The sequence below is a fragment of the Mustela erminea genome, chromosome X (assembly GCF_009829155.1).
Source record: "Mustela erminea isolate mMusErm1 chromosome X, mMusErm1.Pri, whole genome shotgun sequence".
Lineage (NCBI taxonomy): Eukaryota > Metazoa > Chordata > Mammalia > Carnivora > Mustelidae > Mustela > Mustela erminea.
In genome coordinates this window covers 87162764-87179562 of record NC_045635.1, presented here as the reverse complement: position 1 = coordinate 87179562, position 16799 = coordinate 87162764, and the positions used below count along the sequence as shown (strand labels likewise).

General features: G+C 37.2%; 1 protein-coding gene across 7 annotated transcripts in view; it reads right to left on the bottom strand.

The window, feature by feature from the left end:
* The window catches only part of IL1RAPL2 (interleukin 1 receptor accessory protein like 2), a 1272933-nt gene that overhangs the window by 619815 nt on the left and 636319 nt on the right, over positions 1-16799 (bottom strand). For 6 of the 7 annotated variants that reach the window (XM_032330924.1, XM_032330930.1, XM_032330925.1 and 3 more), the window contains one exon: positions 5548-5821. The exons of the other annotated variant lie outside the window; for it this stretch is intronic. In XM_032330924.1, coding sequence (XP_032186815.1) covers positions 5548-5821 — 274 coding nt within the window. The remainder of the gene's footprint in view (positions 1-5547; positions 5822-16799) is intronic. 7 annotated transcript variants of the gene reach the window in all.

The window sequence follows — 16799 nt, the reverse complement described above, 5'->3', positions numbered from 1 at the left end:
TGATCTCTGCCTGTCAAATAAATAAATAAAATCTTAAAAAAAAAAGTCACTGAAATTTGCATAATGATACAGGGGAATATATATATATATATATATATATATATATATATATATAATACCAGTATTCACCAGCTCATCAATGGTTATTTGAAATCAATTCTTTTTTTATAATTATCAAGTATAACCCATTAGTTCTTACAAAGCACATAAACTGCTGATTATACTATAAATATCTGCTCCTCTCCAATAAATAAATAGATTTCAAATTACACAGGTATTGTAAAATAAAGTGGCTTATATTTCTAACTATTACATAGTTAACATAAAACAGTATGATTCTACTCCTAAATATTACAGAATATCTAATTAACTTTTAATGAAATGAAAGTAAATTATAATCACTACTACTTTCCTATTTACATTACCTGTAATTTTATGAATAAGCAGATAATCAAGTTTTGGAGGTGAAATATTAGTCTTTTCACATTATATATGTGTTACTTTATGCATACTTGCTACAAAAAAATAAGTTAAACCAGGACTCCCACTTATATCCAAAACCAGGTGGAAAACATGACTAATTGCATCACACTTTAGTCTATGCAGACCAGAGAAGACATCACCGCTTTCTCAAGACCCTACTATACAATCTTGATCTTTTCTAAGTTCAATTAATTCTATAAGATGCAGATTCTAATTTTTCTATTAGAAATTGTCTTCACTTCTGAAAATTTGTCTTAGGTAGACATTTCTTTTCTAAAGACACAGGTTTCCTTGCAATATGGCATAAAGCAAATCCTACTGTACCTGCTCAATGAACATTTGTTAACTAGCATATAAAACTTGTTTATTATATACTACACAGGCACTTATATGTCAGGATAACTTAAGGGCCATTAAAATCAGGCAAAATTACTGTGCACTTTTATTTATTTATTTTCTTTTCCATTGTGGAACATTTCAAATATACTCAAGAATAAAAATAACAATATAATGAACCATCATATACTCCTTATACAGATTCAATAATTAGCAACCTGCTACATTTCTTGTTTGAAATACCTCTCTGACCTCAACTTTTCTGAGAATGTTGTTTTGTTGGAGTAATAATCACTAAAATATGATGACTAGCAAGGCAAATGTCTTGCAAATGTATCCAGCCTCAGGGTTGGATAAATGCACTAAGGAACACTTTAGAAAGAGTCTGTGAGACATTCAGATTTTGAGAACTTCATTTATTTCAATGATTACTAAAGAACAAAAATAGTTGGACTATGTTCCCTTTTAAGAAGGGAGTTCCTTGTTCTGTTTGCTTTGTTGAAGAGGTAAATGGTCATAATGGTTTTTGAACCTATAACTGTTTCGCTTCACTTGGCCATTGTGATACCCAAACACTCAGGTTCCTGTAGATGTTTGATAATACTTAATCGTTCTTTTCGTTATCTATGAATTAAATTCAGGATTATATAAATGTATCTGTCTTCATACACAGCTTAAGTCATCCCTCATTACAAATTGTTGGCAAAGTGATATGTGGGATTTTGTTAAATAAGATTACTCTCATCATTTTTATCCCACTGAGTGCCTCCACTGAAAAGATTCAGGTGGGAAGCAAGGGAGACAGTAATTCTTGGACTGACACTACCTCTCAAAATATGACTCACTTCTCCATCATTTCTCTATTACCATAACCCTTAACTGACATACTGAGAAATTCAACTAATCACTTTTGAGGGTGGCCAAAGAAAAAACACAAAAATGAGTGATTGGCTACAGAAAGATCACAAACAGTAAATTTTTCTTGTTATGATTCAAATGGATGAATAATATTACTAAATATTTCATATCTGCATTTTTAAACACACTGTAATCAACATACTATTTTTTTAAGATTTTATTTTTATTTATTTATTTGACAGAGAGAGACAGCAAGAGAGGGAACACAAACAGGGCAAGTGGGAGAGGGAGAAGGAGGCGGGAATACAGACAATGTCAAATTCAGAGCCTTTTTTCACTATAAATGTCACTCTCTTGACAATGGCATAAAATCTCCTATATGGATAGAATTTCTCACTTGGCACATATTTGGAATCAGTGGCTAGTACTAGATATGAAAAACATATGTATTATATACAGCCAAATGCCAGTTATATCACTTGTATCATTCTGAAGTAGATTTCTCTATCTCTGAGTTGACAAAAGACTATTTCTTCCTTTAGAACAGTGGTTCCCAAACTTTTTTTTTCCTTACCAAGGCACATATGAGGTATGATATTCAAAAGTTTCACCCATCCCTTCAGTCCCAATCACTCCCTAAGATCTATTGCATGAATAAAAGATCAACTGCATGAATCTAAGCCTCTGCTCAGTGTGATATCATCCTTTTCTCTTCTACTGATCTACATGTGAGTTGAGAACCACAGACTTAGATGATATCTACAATAGATATAAATTAACTCTGATTTGTACCTGAAAGAGAGGGCCACCTTACAGGAAAGGATTTCAGGGGCACTAGGAAATCCCACTTGTGCATGAAATACTACAAGGCTTTGTTTAAAAGCAAATGGGCTGTCAACTGAGAAGGCCTAGAAGCAATCACACCCCAGTAGCAATGAGCATATTTAGCATGGGAATTTTGGTTTCTAATGTCATTCTCCATTAAAAGGAATGAGGGCTCCTTGGAGAAATGGCTGGGGCAGGAATAGGACTGGGGCAGGAAATATATAAGATAAGCCTGGAGAATCTTACAGTGCTGAAATATAAAGAAATGCTCAAAATACACACACACAAAGATGAAGTTATGTCAAAGGAACAGATATGCCAACTGAAAGAACTCTGATGGACAGAGGTAGAAGAGTTAGAGCTAGAAAATAAAGTAGCCTTGGGTGATTACCTAATGTATAATATAAATATCCATGAGTTCATACTGATTAAATAAATAGGAGTAAAGAGACAAAAATCCTATGCAGAAGAATTATAAACAATTTTATGTGGTACTCTGCTCTTGATGAGGTGGATCATAACTCCCTACTCCTTAATTATGGGCTGTGAATAACTACTTCCTCCCAAAGAGGAGAGTATGAAAAAAAAAAAGAGGAAAAAAGTAACTTCACTGTTGAGAAAGACAAATACAACCTCAATCCAGGTGATCAATGTCAGTATCAAAAGTGATAAGGCAAACTGAAACTCTCTATCCTTGATATGATATAAGGAGAATATTTTACATCTGTGGTCTCCCCCCCAAAAAACACATAACCCCTGTCTAACTATGAAATACATATCAGATAAATTGCAACTGAAGGACATTCTGCGAAATATCTGAACAGTACTATTCAAACTGTCAAGGTCATAAGAAATAAGGAAAGTCTGAAAAACTCCAATAGCCAAAAGGAACTTAAGGAGACCTAACAACTAAACGTAATACATTATCCCAAATGGGATCCTAGAATAGCAAAAAGACATTAAGGAAAATCTGAGGAACTCTGAATAAGTATGGACTTCCATTAATAATAATGTACGACTATTGGTTCATTAATTGTAACAAATGATCCATAATTATGTAAGATGTTGATAATGGGGAAATGGGTGCAGGGCATATAGGAACCTACTGTACTATCTTTGCAATAATTCTGTAAATCTAAACCTGTTCTAAAATTTGTAAGTTTATTTAAAGGCAAGGAGCACTAGGTGTGGTACATAAACAGTGAATTTTGGAACACTGGAAAAAATTAAATTAAATTAAAAAATAAAGGCAAGTGGAGGGGTCTTTTATTAAAACACATTTTATAGGGACAAAAACCTAGAAACAAAATACATGCAAATAAATAGGAAAATTATTGACTAAATTGTGGTATCATAGACTATCAAGCAACACAGAATATTATATACTTAAAAGGATGAGTTAATTCTCTATCAGTTAACTTGGAAAAAATTCCTACTATGTATTTTTACTAAGAAAAGAAAATGTAGAGAAATGTGTAACTCTTCTTTTATTTTATAAAACAATGAGAAAAAAAAGAATAAAGAAGGTATTCACGGATACATGCTGGATTACAACATTGCTCAGAATAGGAGAATGGGGTTAGAGGAGAGAAAAGAGGAGGGGGTAGCAAGTCTGGAGATATAAGCAGGGCAGGGAAAATAAGCAATAATTAATTTGATAATTCATTATCAGTATAGAACATCTATATAGTGAACTGATGCCGTGCAAATAAAATTTTAAATCTGTGAAAAAAAAATGAATCAGAAGGAGGAGAAGAGATCTATTTTAAACTGACAGGACTTAATGAGGGTGGGAGTAGAGAGGAGGTAAGTAGGAAAAGAGGAACTGCACCCTAAAGAATACAATGTCAGTCACTGAAGCTGAATTACCATTCTTTTCTCAAATTTGCCAAGAGATACCCAAGTAGGTGAAAATACTGATTATCACTAAGGATGTGATGAGAAATTCTGCCAATATCCTGGAGTTTTTGCCCACCACAAACAGAAACTAAACTCACCACTTGCTTCCCCAACACTTCCCACTCAAATCATACAAGTACAAAAGTGATGCCTAGAGCATCAAGAAAATTATTTATACACCACCTTGTTCTCCTGGCCTTTTGAACAATGAGACCTCACCAGGGGTTTCGAAGTGCTTTTGATGAAAAGGTGACATAGCTTTGGCATCAAAGTCAACACGAGACAAAAATAGGAAGGGTCTGCATTTCCAAGAAGTTAAAATCAAATAATAGAGTGTAGGTCCCTGCTGAGCAAGATCAGAGACTCCCAAAATGGCAGAATTGAAAAGTAGTTTAAAGGTCATCTCAGCTATCTACTTCAATACCTAATGCAGTCTCTATCTGAGATTCTAGATCCTAGATCGTAGCACCAGGGCAGAAGGGGAAGGAAGGACATATTATGGAATCCCTAAGTATAAAACAGATTGCTTTTCACAGTAAATTTCTTGCAAGAATGAATTTTATCTGTGATATCTTCCATGTAAAGCACCTAGGAACTAAGGATGACCATGTGTTTACAGGGTTGCATGCTGAATATTTAGATACAGTAGACTCAAGCTCACACTGCAAATTATGTGAAAAATTTTAATGGTAGTTTATTTGTTAAGAGATCTCCCAGTAGCATCTGAAGTTATTTCTATCAACAAAAAGAGACCTTGGCTTAAGTGATACTTTAGGCCATTTTCATGGGCAGATATTAAAACCATTGAGCCAACTGGCTTCATGAAAAAAAAAATCATTAATCTAAGACCCTAAGATAGGGATGGAATTGAGGAAGAAATGAATTATAAACTTTTCTAAATTATGTGAGCATACATAGTAAATGAAAGTCCCATTTTTATGAAAATTTGTTAAGAATTTGCTGTCCAGTTCCAATAAATAATTAGAACTGAATTTACTGAAGCTCTACATGCACTGCAACCTTTCAAGATCTATCCACTGTATAACAGGAGCAACACTTCCACATACTCCAGGCCCAATTGAAAGACAACCTGCTACGATATTCAGCAATATTTTCATCTGGTATTCACTTTAATTTGGCACTCACCTTAAAACACAAGTGTAGAATCCACTGTCTTGTGCCTCAGCTGAGTGAAACCATATTGAATCTTCTTCTTTGCTCATCCTGACCTCTGAAAAGATGATGGGCTCTTCCAAATCACCTTTGTTTTTGTACCACATAAGCCTGAGCCCAGTGCTCTGGGCCATGCTATAGTTGGTACGAATATAACTGTAGAAAAGGGCACATTTCACTCGTACTGGTTCTCCTGCCAAAGCCATGTATGTCTTGAGATCCACTGACCAGTCAATGCAGCCATCCACTGAAAGAAAACCAGATTGGGCATGAAATGCAGGGAGCATTGTTAATGATAAGAGCAACAATCACTGCCAACATGTACTGAGGACCTACAGTGAGCCAAGATTCACAGAATTTGCATGGCAAGTGCTTTACATAGATTACCTCTACCTCTTTTAATCTTCCCAGTGACGCTTTGAGATGGACCAGCATTCTCCTTAGACCTCCCAGGCAGGATCCTTATTCTAGCTGTGTACCTCCAGGGAATTTCCAGTTCTCTACAATAAACTTCTGCATGGAATTGACTGGATTCTCCAAGGAGCTCCAGCACTGGTGCTTATGTGCTTGTCCCGGGGCCCCACCACTAGGTTCCAATTCCAGCAGAGCAGCCTGGCAAAAGCATTACTCCTGCCAATCATACGGCATTTGCTTCACAGGATTGTGTGAGATTGGACTGTGAGGATGACACTGACATGTAGATTTTAGATGACTCAGATTATTTGGACAGGAACCCCACAAAAGAAATACTTCCAGGGGACCCTTGTACAGTCTAGGAGCAGCCCTGAGATTCACTTATGATTCTTTTTTTAATTATTAATTTATTTGACACACAGAGAAAGAGAGATCACAAGTAGGCAGAGAGGCAGGCAGAGAGAGAGGGGGAAGAAGGCTCCCCACCTAGCAGAGAGCCCTATGTCGGGCTCGATCCCAGGACCCTGAGATCATGACCTGAGCTGAAGGCAGAGGCTTAACCCACTGAGCCACCCAGGTGCCCCTCACTTATTATTCTTATACTACAGACAAGAAAACTGAAACTCAGAGAAGTTCAGAGACTTTGCCCAAGGTGACACTGCTAATAAGTGGTAGAAAACCAGTCTCTGAATCTACAGACTGTGTTCTTAACCCCTACCCTATACTGCCTCTGCCTATAATTGTGACAGGGACGACAGTGTTATTTGTCTTTGAGAAAAGTTGGAAGCAGTAGGCACCTAAAGTAGGCACCTAAAGATTATTTGCCATTATCTACATTCCAGTTTTCCATGGTATAACCTATTAATAGCAGATATTTAATCACAGTTCAATTTCTTTCTATACCCCAAGGACTCCCTTGCCATTCAACTGTGTTTACTCATGAGAATATATTATATTAACATCAGCTTTAGTCAAATAATATTAGGTGGGTAAATCTACCATTTAAAAAAACATATACAGTAAATTCCCTCTTTTCCAGAATGGTTGGAAATGAGACACTGGCTGATTTAATACGCTAATCAGCACAATTAGCAAAGATTGTCTACCTCCAATTATTTAATTTCAAAGAATTTCATCAAATTATACTGCAACCCTTTATATTACTTGATTACTCTTTATAAAATAATCCTTTCATAAGCTGTAAAAACACTGCCATTTTAAAATTATATGTTTTACTTATAATTTTGTAAACTGATCTGCTTCCTTTTTTAGATGTTGAGAAGTCTGTACCCCAGTGTGTTTATCTTTTAACCTCAGTTGATAGGAAGCTCAGGGCTAAATGTAATACCCAAGTGCAATAACTACCTTTTTTTTTTTTTTTTTGGTAAAGATTTATTTTAGAGACAGAGAGAGTATGGGCAGGTGGGGGGAGGGGCAGACAAAGAGGAAGGGAGAGGAAGACTCTTAAGCAGATTGCACGCTGAGTGCAGAGCCAGACTCCATGCTGATCTCATGACCCTGAGATCACGACCTCAGCCAGAACCAAGAGTGGGATGCTTAACTGACTGTGCCACCCAGGCAACCCCAAATGCCATAACTATCTTACCTCAAGATTTTGCTTTCTCTGTACAAGGGTCCTTGCCCTGGGGTACAAGGATACCCAGGGTGAGGGTGACTGGGCAGACTTCAAGGTTGTTATGACTATTTGCATAGTTATACTTTTGGGGGGAGATGTTCCACAGCTCTTTAACAGATCTTCAAAGGGGTCTATAGCCCAAGAAAGTTTTTGAACTCCGTGGTTTCTGATCTCTCTTTCTGACTTCATTTTTTATTGTCCTGCTACATATGGGCTTTTATTATAAGCTGCCTCAAGTCCTCTTTTGTATGTGAAATATTGATTGGAAATAAATTAATAATAAAATAAATAACTCATTTTAAATTTATAATGAAGGGCATTTGAACTCTCTCTGAAGATTCATAAGGCACCAGATTCACCACTACGGATTTTGATGACCAATGTGCACTGCTGAAACCAAGAAGGAATGATTGGATTAAACCAAATCTGTATCTAGTTATCTCTTGGGGGGCTTTTGCAGTCACCCTCTGTAATCGGTCATTTACCTGTCATGTGTTACTCTCCTAACTGTCAGTAATAGATGGGGGAGATCTGCTTTAGTTAAACTTTTTGGGTTGTGGTAAAATTAGGGCAATCCATCTCTGTATCAAATGGAATTTTAATATTTCTTATTTTATCATCTTTAAAGAATTTTGTATTATTCCCTTTTATGGATTATCTGTGACACTGTTCCCATACATCAATAACAAAAACCTGGGGATAATTTAAAAAGACTCTTTAATAGTCCAATTTTTCCCCAAACCCTAAAATGCACAGCAAATGTTTCTGAATTAGCAAATTTGGCTTAGCAATGTAGCTTCAACCTCTATAATTACCTACTTAGTAGGAAAAAAAAAAGTTTTGGGAATGTTTTTTCCACTTGTTTCCTAAATCCCTTTAGTTGCCTCCTTCAAACAATCTGTTGTATAATCTCGCTTTTACAATGTTAATGGTCTGGTTTGGCCCATTAGTGACAGGACATGGTTGGTATTGAAGATAATAAAATATCTGCTCCTGAGACACAATGATCATACTCAATGACAGCTGAAGACATTTAACTGCCTTTACAATTAGCTTTATTATACAGACCTTGAGAATATAACAAGAATTCATTTTCTTTTAAGTACTATTTGAGCAAAATACATTTGATTTAATAGATTCATGGTTCCTTTTCCTCTGTTCTCTTGTTTAGCTAGCAGAGTGGAAGTATTTAGTTACAAGGTAGTCAACAGGCATAAAATAGATCTGCAGTAATGGAGAAAACAATTTTCAAATGGTATCCTCTTTATTCTTTTCCTTTAGTATTCAGAAGGTTACAATATAAGGTATTTCAAGAAACCTGAGGGGATCTTCCCCAAAAGTAAACAAAGGATATGATACCAAGGGTCTGTGAAAGCCCATCTGCCACCAAATATTTTCCCACACCAAACTTCCATCAGTAGAAATCCATTCCCATGAGTTGAGGCATTGTAGTATTGGACCACTACTAGATTCCAACATGATGATATGACTTGTTTCTCTTGGGTTTCTGTTCCTAGATAAACAAACCAAGAGTGGGGCAAGAGGGGATATACCACGATATAGTAAATTCATTTCTTTTAGATTTGAGAGTAGTGAAGAAACTAAGAAGGATATACTGCTGTAAGAGACCTAGAAAGTCAGGTAGCTAGGCAGCATGAAATAGTGAAGTTAAGAGAAATAGTGAGGTTAAGAGAGAAGCACTGAAAGGTATGAAAGAGCCACAAAAAGGCAGAGAAGAAAGGTCACATACAATTCAATTAGCCAAGATCATTGTAGGAATCAAAAGTGGTGCCACCAGAAGTCACCAGTGCAAGTCACATTTCTATCATGAAAAGGAGCTGGCAATAATATGCCACACTTTCAGGGCCCCTCACATGTTGACACTCTATAAATAATTGGTAAATAGAGATCTGTGGTGAAGCTGACAAAGGTGCAGACTAAGGCCAGGTTGGTGACATAGTGGAACTGAGTAACCTATAGAGGAAGCCAGCCTGCCACGCTTGATCTCATCAGCACAGGTCTGTAATCCAGAGTGATCCAGCCCCATTCTGTTTACAACTCCAGTCACATCTGTTTAAGTTGGCCCCCAAAGAGCTCCTAAGAAAAGTGGTTTCTGGACAGACCAGCTTCTCCCACAGGTGATTTGAGAACTGGGTTTCACTGACCAGCCATAAGTGTAAATAGGGGCACTACAAGAAGAAAACCACTTTTTCCCCCAAAACAGTGAAATTCTATTGGATTGAAGCTTGTTACAGCACAATCACATCAAATTGTAAGTGAATGCTGCCTGTTCTCTGCTTCACAAAAACTCAATATGGTTATAAATATACCTGTCATTCCATTAGAAAATACCTCCTATTTCTAAATTATCCATTCTGTGTTCACTCCTAAGTCTCATGAATGGCAATTCAAGTATTTAAAAAAACTGTATTTCTTTACATTCTCATCTCTACTCCCTTGATTTACATTTCTGTAAAGCTCACGAAGTTATTGCTCTCAGTTTAGCCTTGTTGGCAGAAATGCTTTAATATCTGAGCTATCCAAAACAATTATAATGGAGCAAAAAAGCCCCTTCTTTAAAACCCAGGTCTCTGGGCACCTGGGTGCCTCAGTGGGTTAAGCTTCTGGCTCTTGGCTTCTGCTCAGTTCATGATCTCAATATTCTGGAATGGAACCCTATGTCTGCCTCAGTGAGGAGTCTGCTTCTCTGCCTCTCTGCCCCACACTCGTGCATGTATGTGTGCTCTCTCTCTCTCTCTATCTCTATCTCTCTCTCAAATAAAAATAAATCTTTAAAAAATCTCCGTTTTAATCATTTTCATTCCAATCTGCCAAACAGGTATGTTCTTGGGGAGTCTGACATGAAGATTCAAATGGAAACAACAACAACAAAAAATAACTGTATGAGCACATAAGGGGACATACCAGTATCCATGCAATTTATCTTGCCATGAGGAGATTCCTAGGGGTAAACTAAAATACAATCCCATGGGACGTGTCCTGGGTGACAAAAGCATGCAAGTAGTGTGCAAGTAGACAAGCCTTGGCTTTCTCCTCAAAACAACCAGAAGAGAAAAACCTGCTACACCTACCTGCTGTGAAAACAAAGCTCTGAGTAAAGTTCATAAATCCGTAAAAAGAGGAAGAGTATATCATCAATAATAATATTATTTTAGAAAAAAAATATTGCGTACAGTAAAATTACACTTTATTGGCTATATACATTACAATTTTTATTGGGGGTAGGATATATAGCTGTGTTTAGAATTGCCAGTTCAGGATTTCTACCCCAAATTAGGACTCTGTTTAGGTAAAAAGGCTAATTAGCACAGCGGAAAATAAGCAAGCTCCAGATATCTTGATGATATTCATTACAACTTAAGTCCTCTGCCTCAGATATACACATAGTATTAGTTTATTATGTGTTTGTGATTAATAAATTCATCTGTTAACCAGCTGTTTTCTTTTAACTATGTCAACTATATCCCTTTCATTTTTACAGCCAGCTCTATTTGTGATCAACAGGACAATTGTTAGGGGCAATTCATCAAATCACCACTAGAGGGGGAGCTGTCCAAGTTTTTTGCGTAGCACTCAGCTTCCCCACCTAACCTCTAAAACTAAAAATATTGCTATCTGCCAACCACTGGTTGCTGGGGAGGGATCACAGCACAACTAGGGAATGCACCACTGTGTGTGACAGAAGGAGCCAAAAATTGAGCATGCGGCTGAGTTCTTGCTCAAACTGGGTAATCAGATTACACACACAGCAAGTGGATGACCCAAAACAGAAAGGTGTAACAGCAGCTACTGGCATTCATTGAGTCTTTCTTTGGTACAGAATAGCTGGGTGCCATGATAGATGCTTTGCATATTTTTTTCTCATTTTATTATCCCGTTTACTCTGGGAGATAGGGACTCTTATTCCCATTTTACTGAGGAAAAAAAAAAAAAACCTCAGAGTTTAAATAACTTGCTTAAGGTTACCCAAGTTGTGGTAGTAGAGTGTGGATCCCAGCACAGGTGAGCTGGACTCCAGAACTTACGTTCTTCATCACTGTGTGTTCTATACATGCCTCCTATACTCCACATCCTAGCTCATGAACTATTAAAATACTAAGGTTTGCTTGATGCTATCCAAACTGTCATATGTATTCCAAAGAACATTCATCTGTCCAGTAGAGCAGACCTTTCCAGCTGAATGATAATCCATCCCCAAATAATAACCATTGTGGCAATAATAGCCATCAAATAATGTTTGCCAATTATTTATCTATGTATTTATCAGTACTTACAGAGTAATGAATTCTAAATAATTTGTGTATTTGATTTAACTTCTGAAGAGCAGATCTAAGACTTGGATCAATTTTATCTGACCCATATTGGCATATTTAAAATTAAATATCTAGGAATGATCACCCAATTCCTAAAATCATAACCTAGGAATAGAATTGTGTGTTTATCTTAACATTTGTATTTATGTATTATAATTATTGAACACAATGTTATTCTTACTCTTAATATTTTAGTATGGGAGTTAAATGCTTTCTGTTTCTTTCTCAGTTTTCCCCCAAACACAGTACTAATGACAAGTTTCTTTGCATTTATACCCATCATGGTGAACACTATCTGCCTCAGTTAGGCAACCCCAGACATAAGAAGTTAAACCCTCTGAGAAGTTAATGGCCTGTGCCCTTACTGCTGGACCCATGGCTCCTTACTTCCAGCCTGGAAATATGGACAGAGTTGTTTTGTTATTTTTTAAATAAAATTCTGTCGGTAGAAAAAAATATTTTAAAAATTTCATCTGTGAATCAGTATCCATCAATAGAGAAAATATCTGCCACCCCAGCTCAATAAATACAATAAGTTATTATCGCTTCGGGTTTTAAAAAGCATTTCTACGCTTTTTATGAATTGGATTATATGCTTTCCTTTCAACTTTACCCCCTACCATTTGTCAATGGGAAAGTTCTGCCTAAATGAAGTCTTTCATCTCATTTCAACCTAGTTATTACGCTTAATAATGGGCTGGCAACCATCTTCATTTCCCTTTCATTACAGGATCTGTGCTATGCTTTGTCAAGATCATTCCTTAGATCTTTACCAGACAAATGAGCCTCAATTATCTTATGGAGGTGAAGCCACATGAAACATTACAACCAGCTCCTCAACTCCTGATTACCTGAGGCCTGATGAGAGCTTCCTTGGGAATTAGTCACTAGTCAGGAGCCCTTCTCAGATGCATTGATGTTAATTTGAAGGCTGCGGCAGCAAACGAGACTGTGGGAGACAGTATATCTACACTGTCCACCAACCCCTAGCAGGCTTTCTGCTGCCCCCTCAAATCCAGGATGCTTGGCAGTGAATTCATCTTCCACGCTAAATCTGCCCCACCTCCTATGTCTGCAGTCATCCAAATCAAAATCGTTCGAAATCATTCCTGAATCTTGCCTTTTCGTTCCCACTGACCTCCCCCTGCTCCTGCCAAAAAGACATTAAAGTTTGTCATTTCTGAAAAGTTACTTAAATTCTTCCCCTTCTCTCCATCCTCACAGATGTGAAAGTCCAGGTCCTTCTATCTTGTTTGGACTATAGTAATTCCCTTCTAAATGATTTTCTGACTTCCACATTCCAGTATGTTCTTTAAACTGCTACTAAGTGAGCTTTCTGAAATATATCCATGTCCTTTCTCTGCTCAAAACCTACAATGGCTCCCAGGATACACATCCCTAAGCCTAGCTCCCCTGGCTCACTACAGACTGCCTGTTGTTTCTACCCCTCCCCATAGTTCCGCACATATCCTACACTTCAGTCAGTACTCACCTTCCCTGCCATTCACTTTCCTCCGCCTTTGCCTTTCAGGTTTCTTCCTCTAGAATACCCTTGCCTCTGTGCCTATCTACTGAGATCCTACTAATCCTCCAAGATCCAGCTTCAAACACCACTTGTATGAAACTATTCATTGCCCCATGTGAATTCCTTCCCCTGTAATGCTCTCGCCACATGCTTGTCTACACATCTCCCCAGTTAGATGGGAGTCTCATTTACTTTGTATTTCTGGGAAAAGGTCTGAAGAATTGTACATAGTAGGCACTCATTAAATCTTTATGGCATGAAATCATGTGGGTTTTTCTTTCCCCAAACAAATTTACTAATAATCGAAAGTGGTATGAATTTATCAAAGACCTTAAGATTCCTCCTGCTGGGGATACCTGGGTGGCTCTGTCGGTTAAGCATCTGTCTTCTGCTCAGGTCATGATCCCAGGGTCCTGAGACTGAGTCCCACATCAGGCTTCCTACTCAGTGAAGAGTCTGCTTCTCCCTCTCCCTCTGCCCCTTCCCCCAGCTTGTGTGCACACACTCTCTCTCTCTCTTTCTCTCACTCTGTTCTTGCCCTCTCTAAAATAAATAAATAAAAATTTTTTTATTATTATGTTAGTCACCATACAGTATATCATTAGTTTTTGAGTAAAATCTTAGGAAAAAAAAAAAAAGATTCCTCCTGGTGCTTCCCACCACAGAAAACAGTGATGTATCCAAACTCTGACAGGAATGTCAAGAGATAGACCCCAATGTACAAAATGTGTTCACAAGAACAAATGCCTGCCACCTTTCCATTAGCCTGTTTCACTAGAAACAGAATAACTAAATAAACTATGCCACATTCCTGCTCCAAAACCCATAATCCCCTGGCAAGTCAGATAAAATCACCAACTCTACCACCCAAGCTCTTCCAAATTAGGCCCTACCTATCAAAATGCCTTACTCTTGACAGGCTGACCTTCTTCTTCCCAGTCGTACCCTAGCCCTCCTTGTCAGGAACTAGCTATGCTATGGTTCCTTACCCATAGAGCTCTTCCCTGTCTACATCCTCACACCATTTCTTCCACCTTCCACACCTCCCCAAACAAATTTTAGTCGTGCCCTGAGCTTAGCTTACCTAGGTATCAAGGTGGAAGTGGCATCCCAGTTTTCCTGCAATACTGATTGACACATAAGCCAAGGTCAGAGACCCCTCATGGGTTTATTTTTTTTTTTTTCCGTTTTCATATCATTGCTTCTCGAGTACCTCCTGGACCAGACACTTAGTAGGGCTTACTGAATGTAGTTTTATATATTCTCATTCCATGACAACTTGCACAATTAAGTGTAAATAGAATAAGCTGCTTTGGTTAATTAATTTTCACATTAGCTGGAGCTTAACCTTTAGATCGTTGAAAGTCTTCTCTAAAACATCCAAATCCACTTTTCTACTTTAGTAAGTAAAGAATCATGATGAGACTAAAATTTTTCTGGATTGACTGAGGATTTGTCAGGCCCTCTGTGTCATCACCCTAGACCCCAGTGCCAAGACAGTGTAAGAAAAGGCCACAACAGCATGAAAAGAGCAGAGTTAGCTAGAGATCAGAAACCCTGGGCTCTCACTCCACCTCTGCCTCTTTAAAAAGATACATGACATCTAAGAAAGTCAGTTTCTACTCTGAGAAGAAATGGAAGCATTACACTAGACAAGCTTGACCCAGCACCAATAAAACAGACTATCTGATGGTTGATGAAGACTTCGGTCAAGAAGACGATCTGCATATGTACTAAATTGGAAAATCTCCCCTGGCAACCTTCTTTTTCTTTTTTTTTTTTTCTTAATTTCAAAATTATGGAGAACCAAAAAATAATAACATTACAAATCCTATGATTTTACCATCCAAATTTAATAATGTTAACTTTTTTTCCAATTTGCTTTCAGTAGCTTTGTCTTATTAAAGAATTAAAGCATTGCAGATATAGCTAATGTCCCCTTTAGCCACCATACACAGTCCCATTCTTACCTCAAACCCCTGTCTGGATATAAACACTATTCCCTCCAACATTTAGATTCTTGCACACATTAATAGGTACCTTGAAGAAAAATTACTGTGGTGACTAAAAGTTTGCTTTACAATGGGGAGTATAGATGGGAATAAAAGCCAGTGAACTGAGGGCTCTTGTGATGTGGGTTCCAGTCAGCTGAGGTTTCATAGAGTATGCACAGAGGTGTGCACATACCCTGTAGAAGCACACACTGCCCCTCTCACACATGGAGCCTTAGTGCAGGCAACCCTCAGGGTCTACAAGCATTCTCCGCCCAAAGGTAGTTGTTTCCATGCCATGCACTGCCACACAAATTTCAGGATGAGACCTCTGATACTGTTGAAGTTGTGGAAGATAGATGCTCTGTCATAAAGTGAGCTCTGCCATGGGCAGAGACACAATTGCTGCTCATCAAATAGTGAGGTCCTAAAAGTTACAAGCAGAGCCCACATCTTCAATTCTACACTTGGCTGCCCCTACTGCAAATCAAATTCTGTGTCAACTAGGATACACAGACTCCAAAGTTAAGTGCCGATTAGGACTTACTCATCTTCTTTAGCTAACTTATTTCCTCCTCTATTTGCAAGCTTAGCACATCATTGGGCTACCACAAACCCCTTCTCATGCTGAGCTAACTAAATAATGGAAACCCTCTGCTGCCTCTGTCCAGGGCTATAAGGATTAAATACATCAGTGCACTTCAAGTGCTTACTTCAAGTGCTTAGAACAGTGCCTGGAACACAGACAATACTCAACAAGTATTTTCTATTACTACTTTGACTACTGCTACTATTCCTATTAATTATATATCTAGTTTACTAATTATTCTACCATATTTCCCAAGTGTTTACATATAATAATGCACATTATTTCAACAGAAAGTATCTATTTTTAGTTAGGTCATTGAATTTTTTTTTCAGATTTGGAGCAGAGATAAGTCATATTACTGATAAATTTCATTTCAGGACTGTGAAGGGTCATTATGAAATATTCTGACATGATATATATTTTCATATTAATTATATATGATAGAGTAATAGGTGCATACGTATATAGGTATAATGTTACAATATTATTAAAGATTGCATATATTTATATTTTATAAATGACATATAAATGTACAGACTGCATATAATACTTGTAGTTTATAAATTTACACTTATTTACATAACGTATTTTCCTTATATTTATGTAATCATAATGTAACTTCAGAATAAAATTAATTGTTATAACTAAATGTATATTGACGATAATTGTTTGAATCATATGAAATTGCTGTTTTTATAAACCAAAAAAGTTAAATATTGAAAACTGAATGATTCAT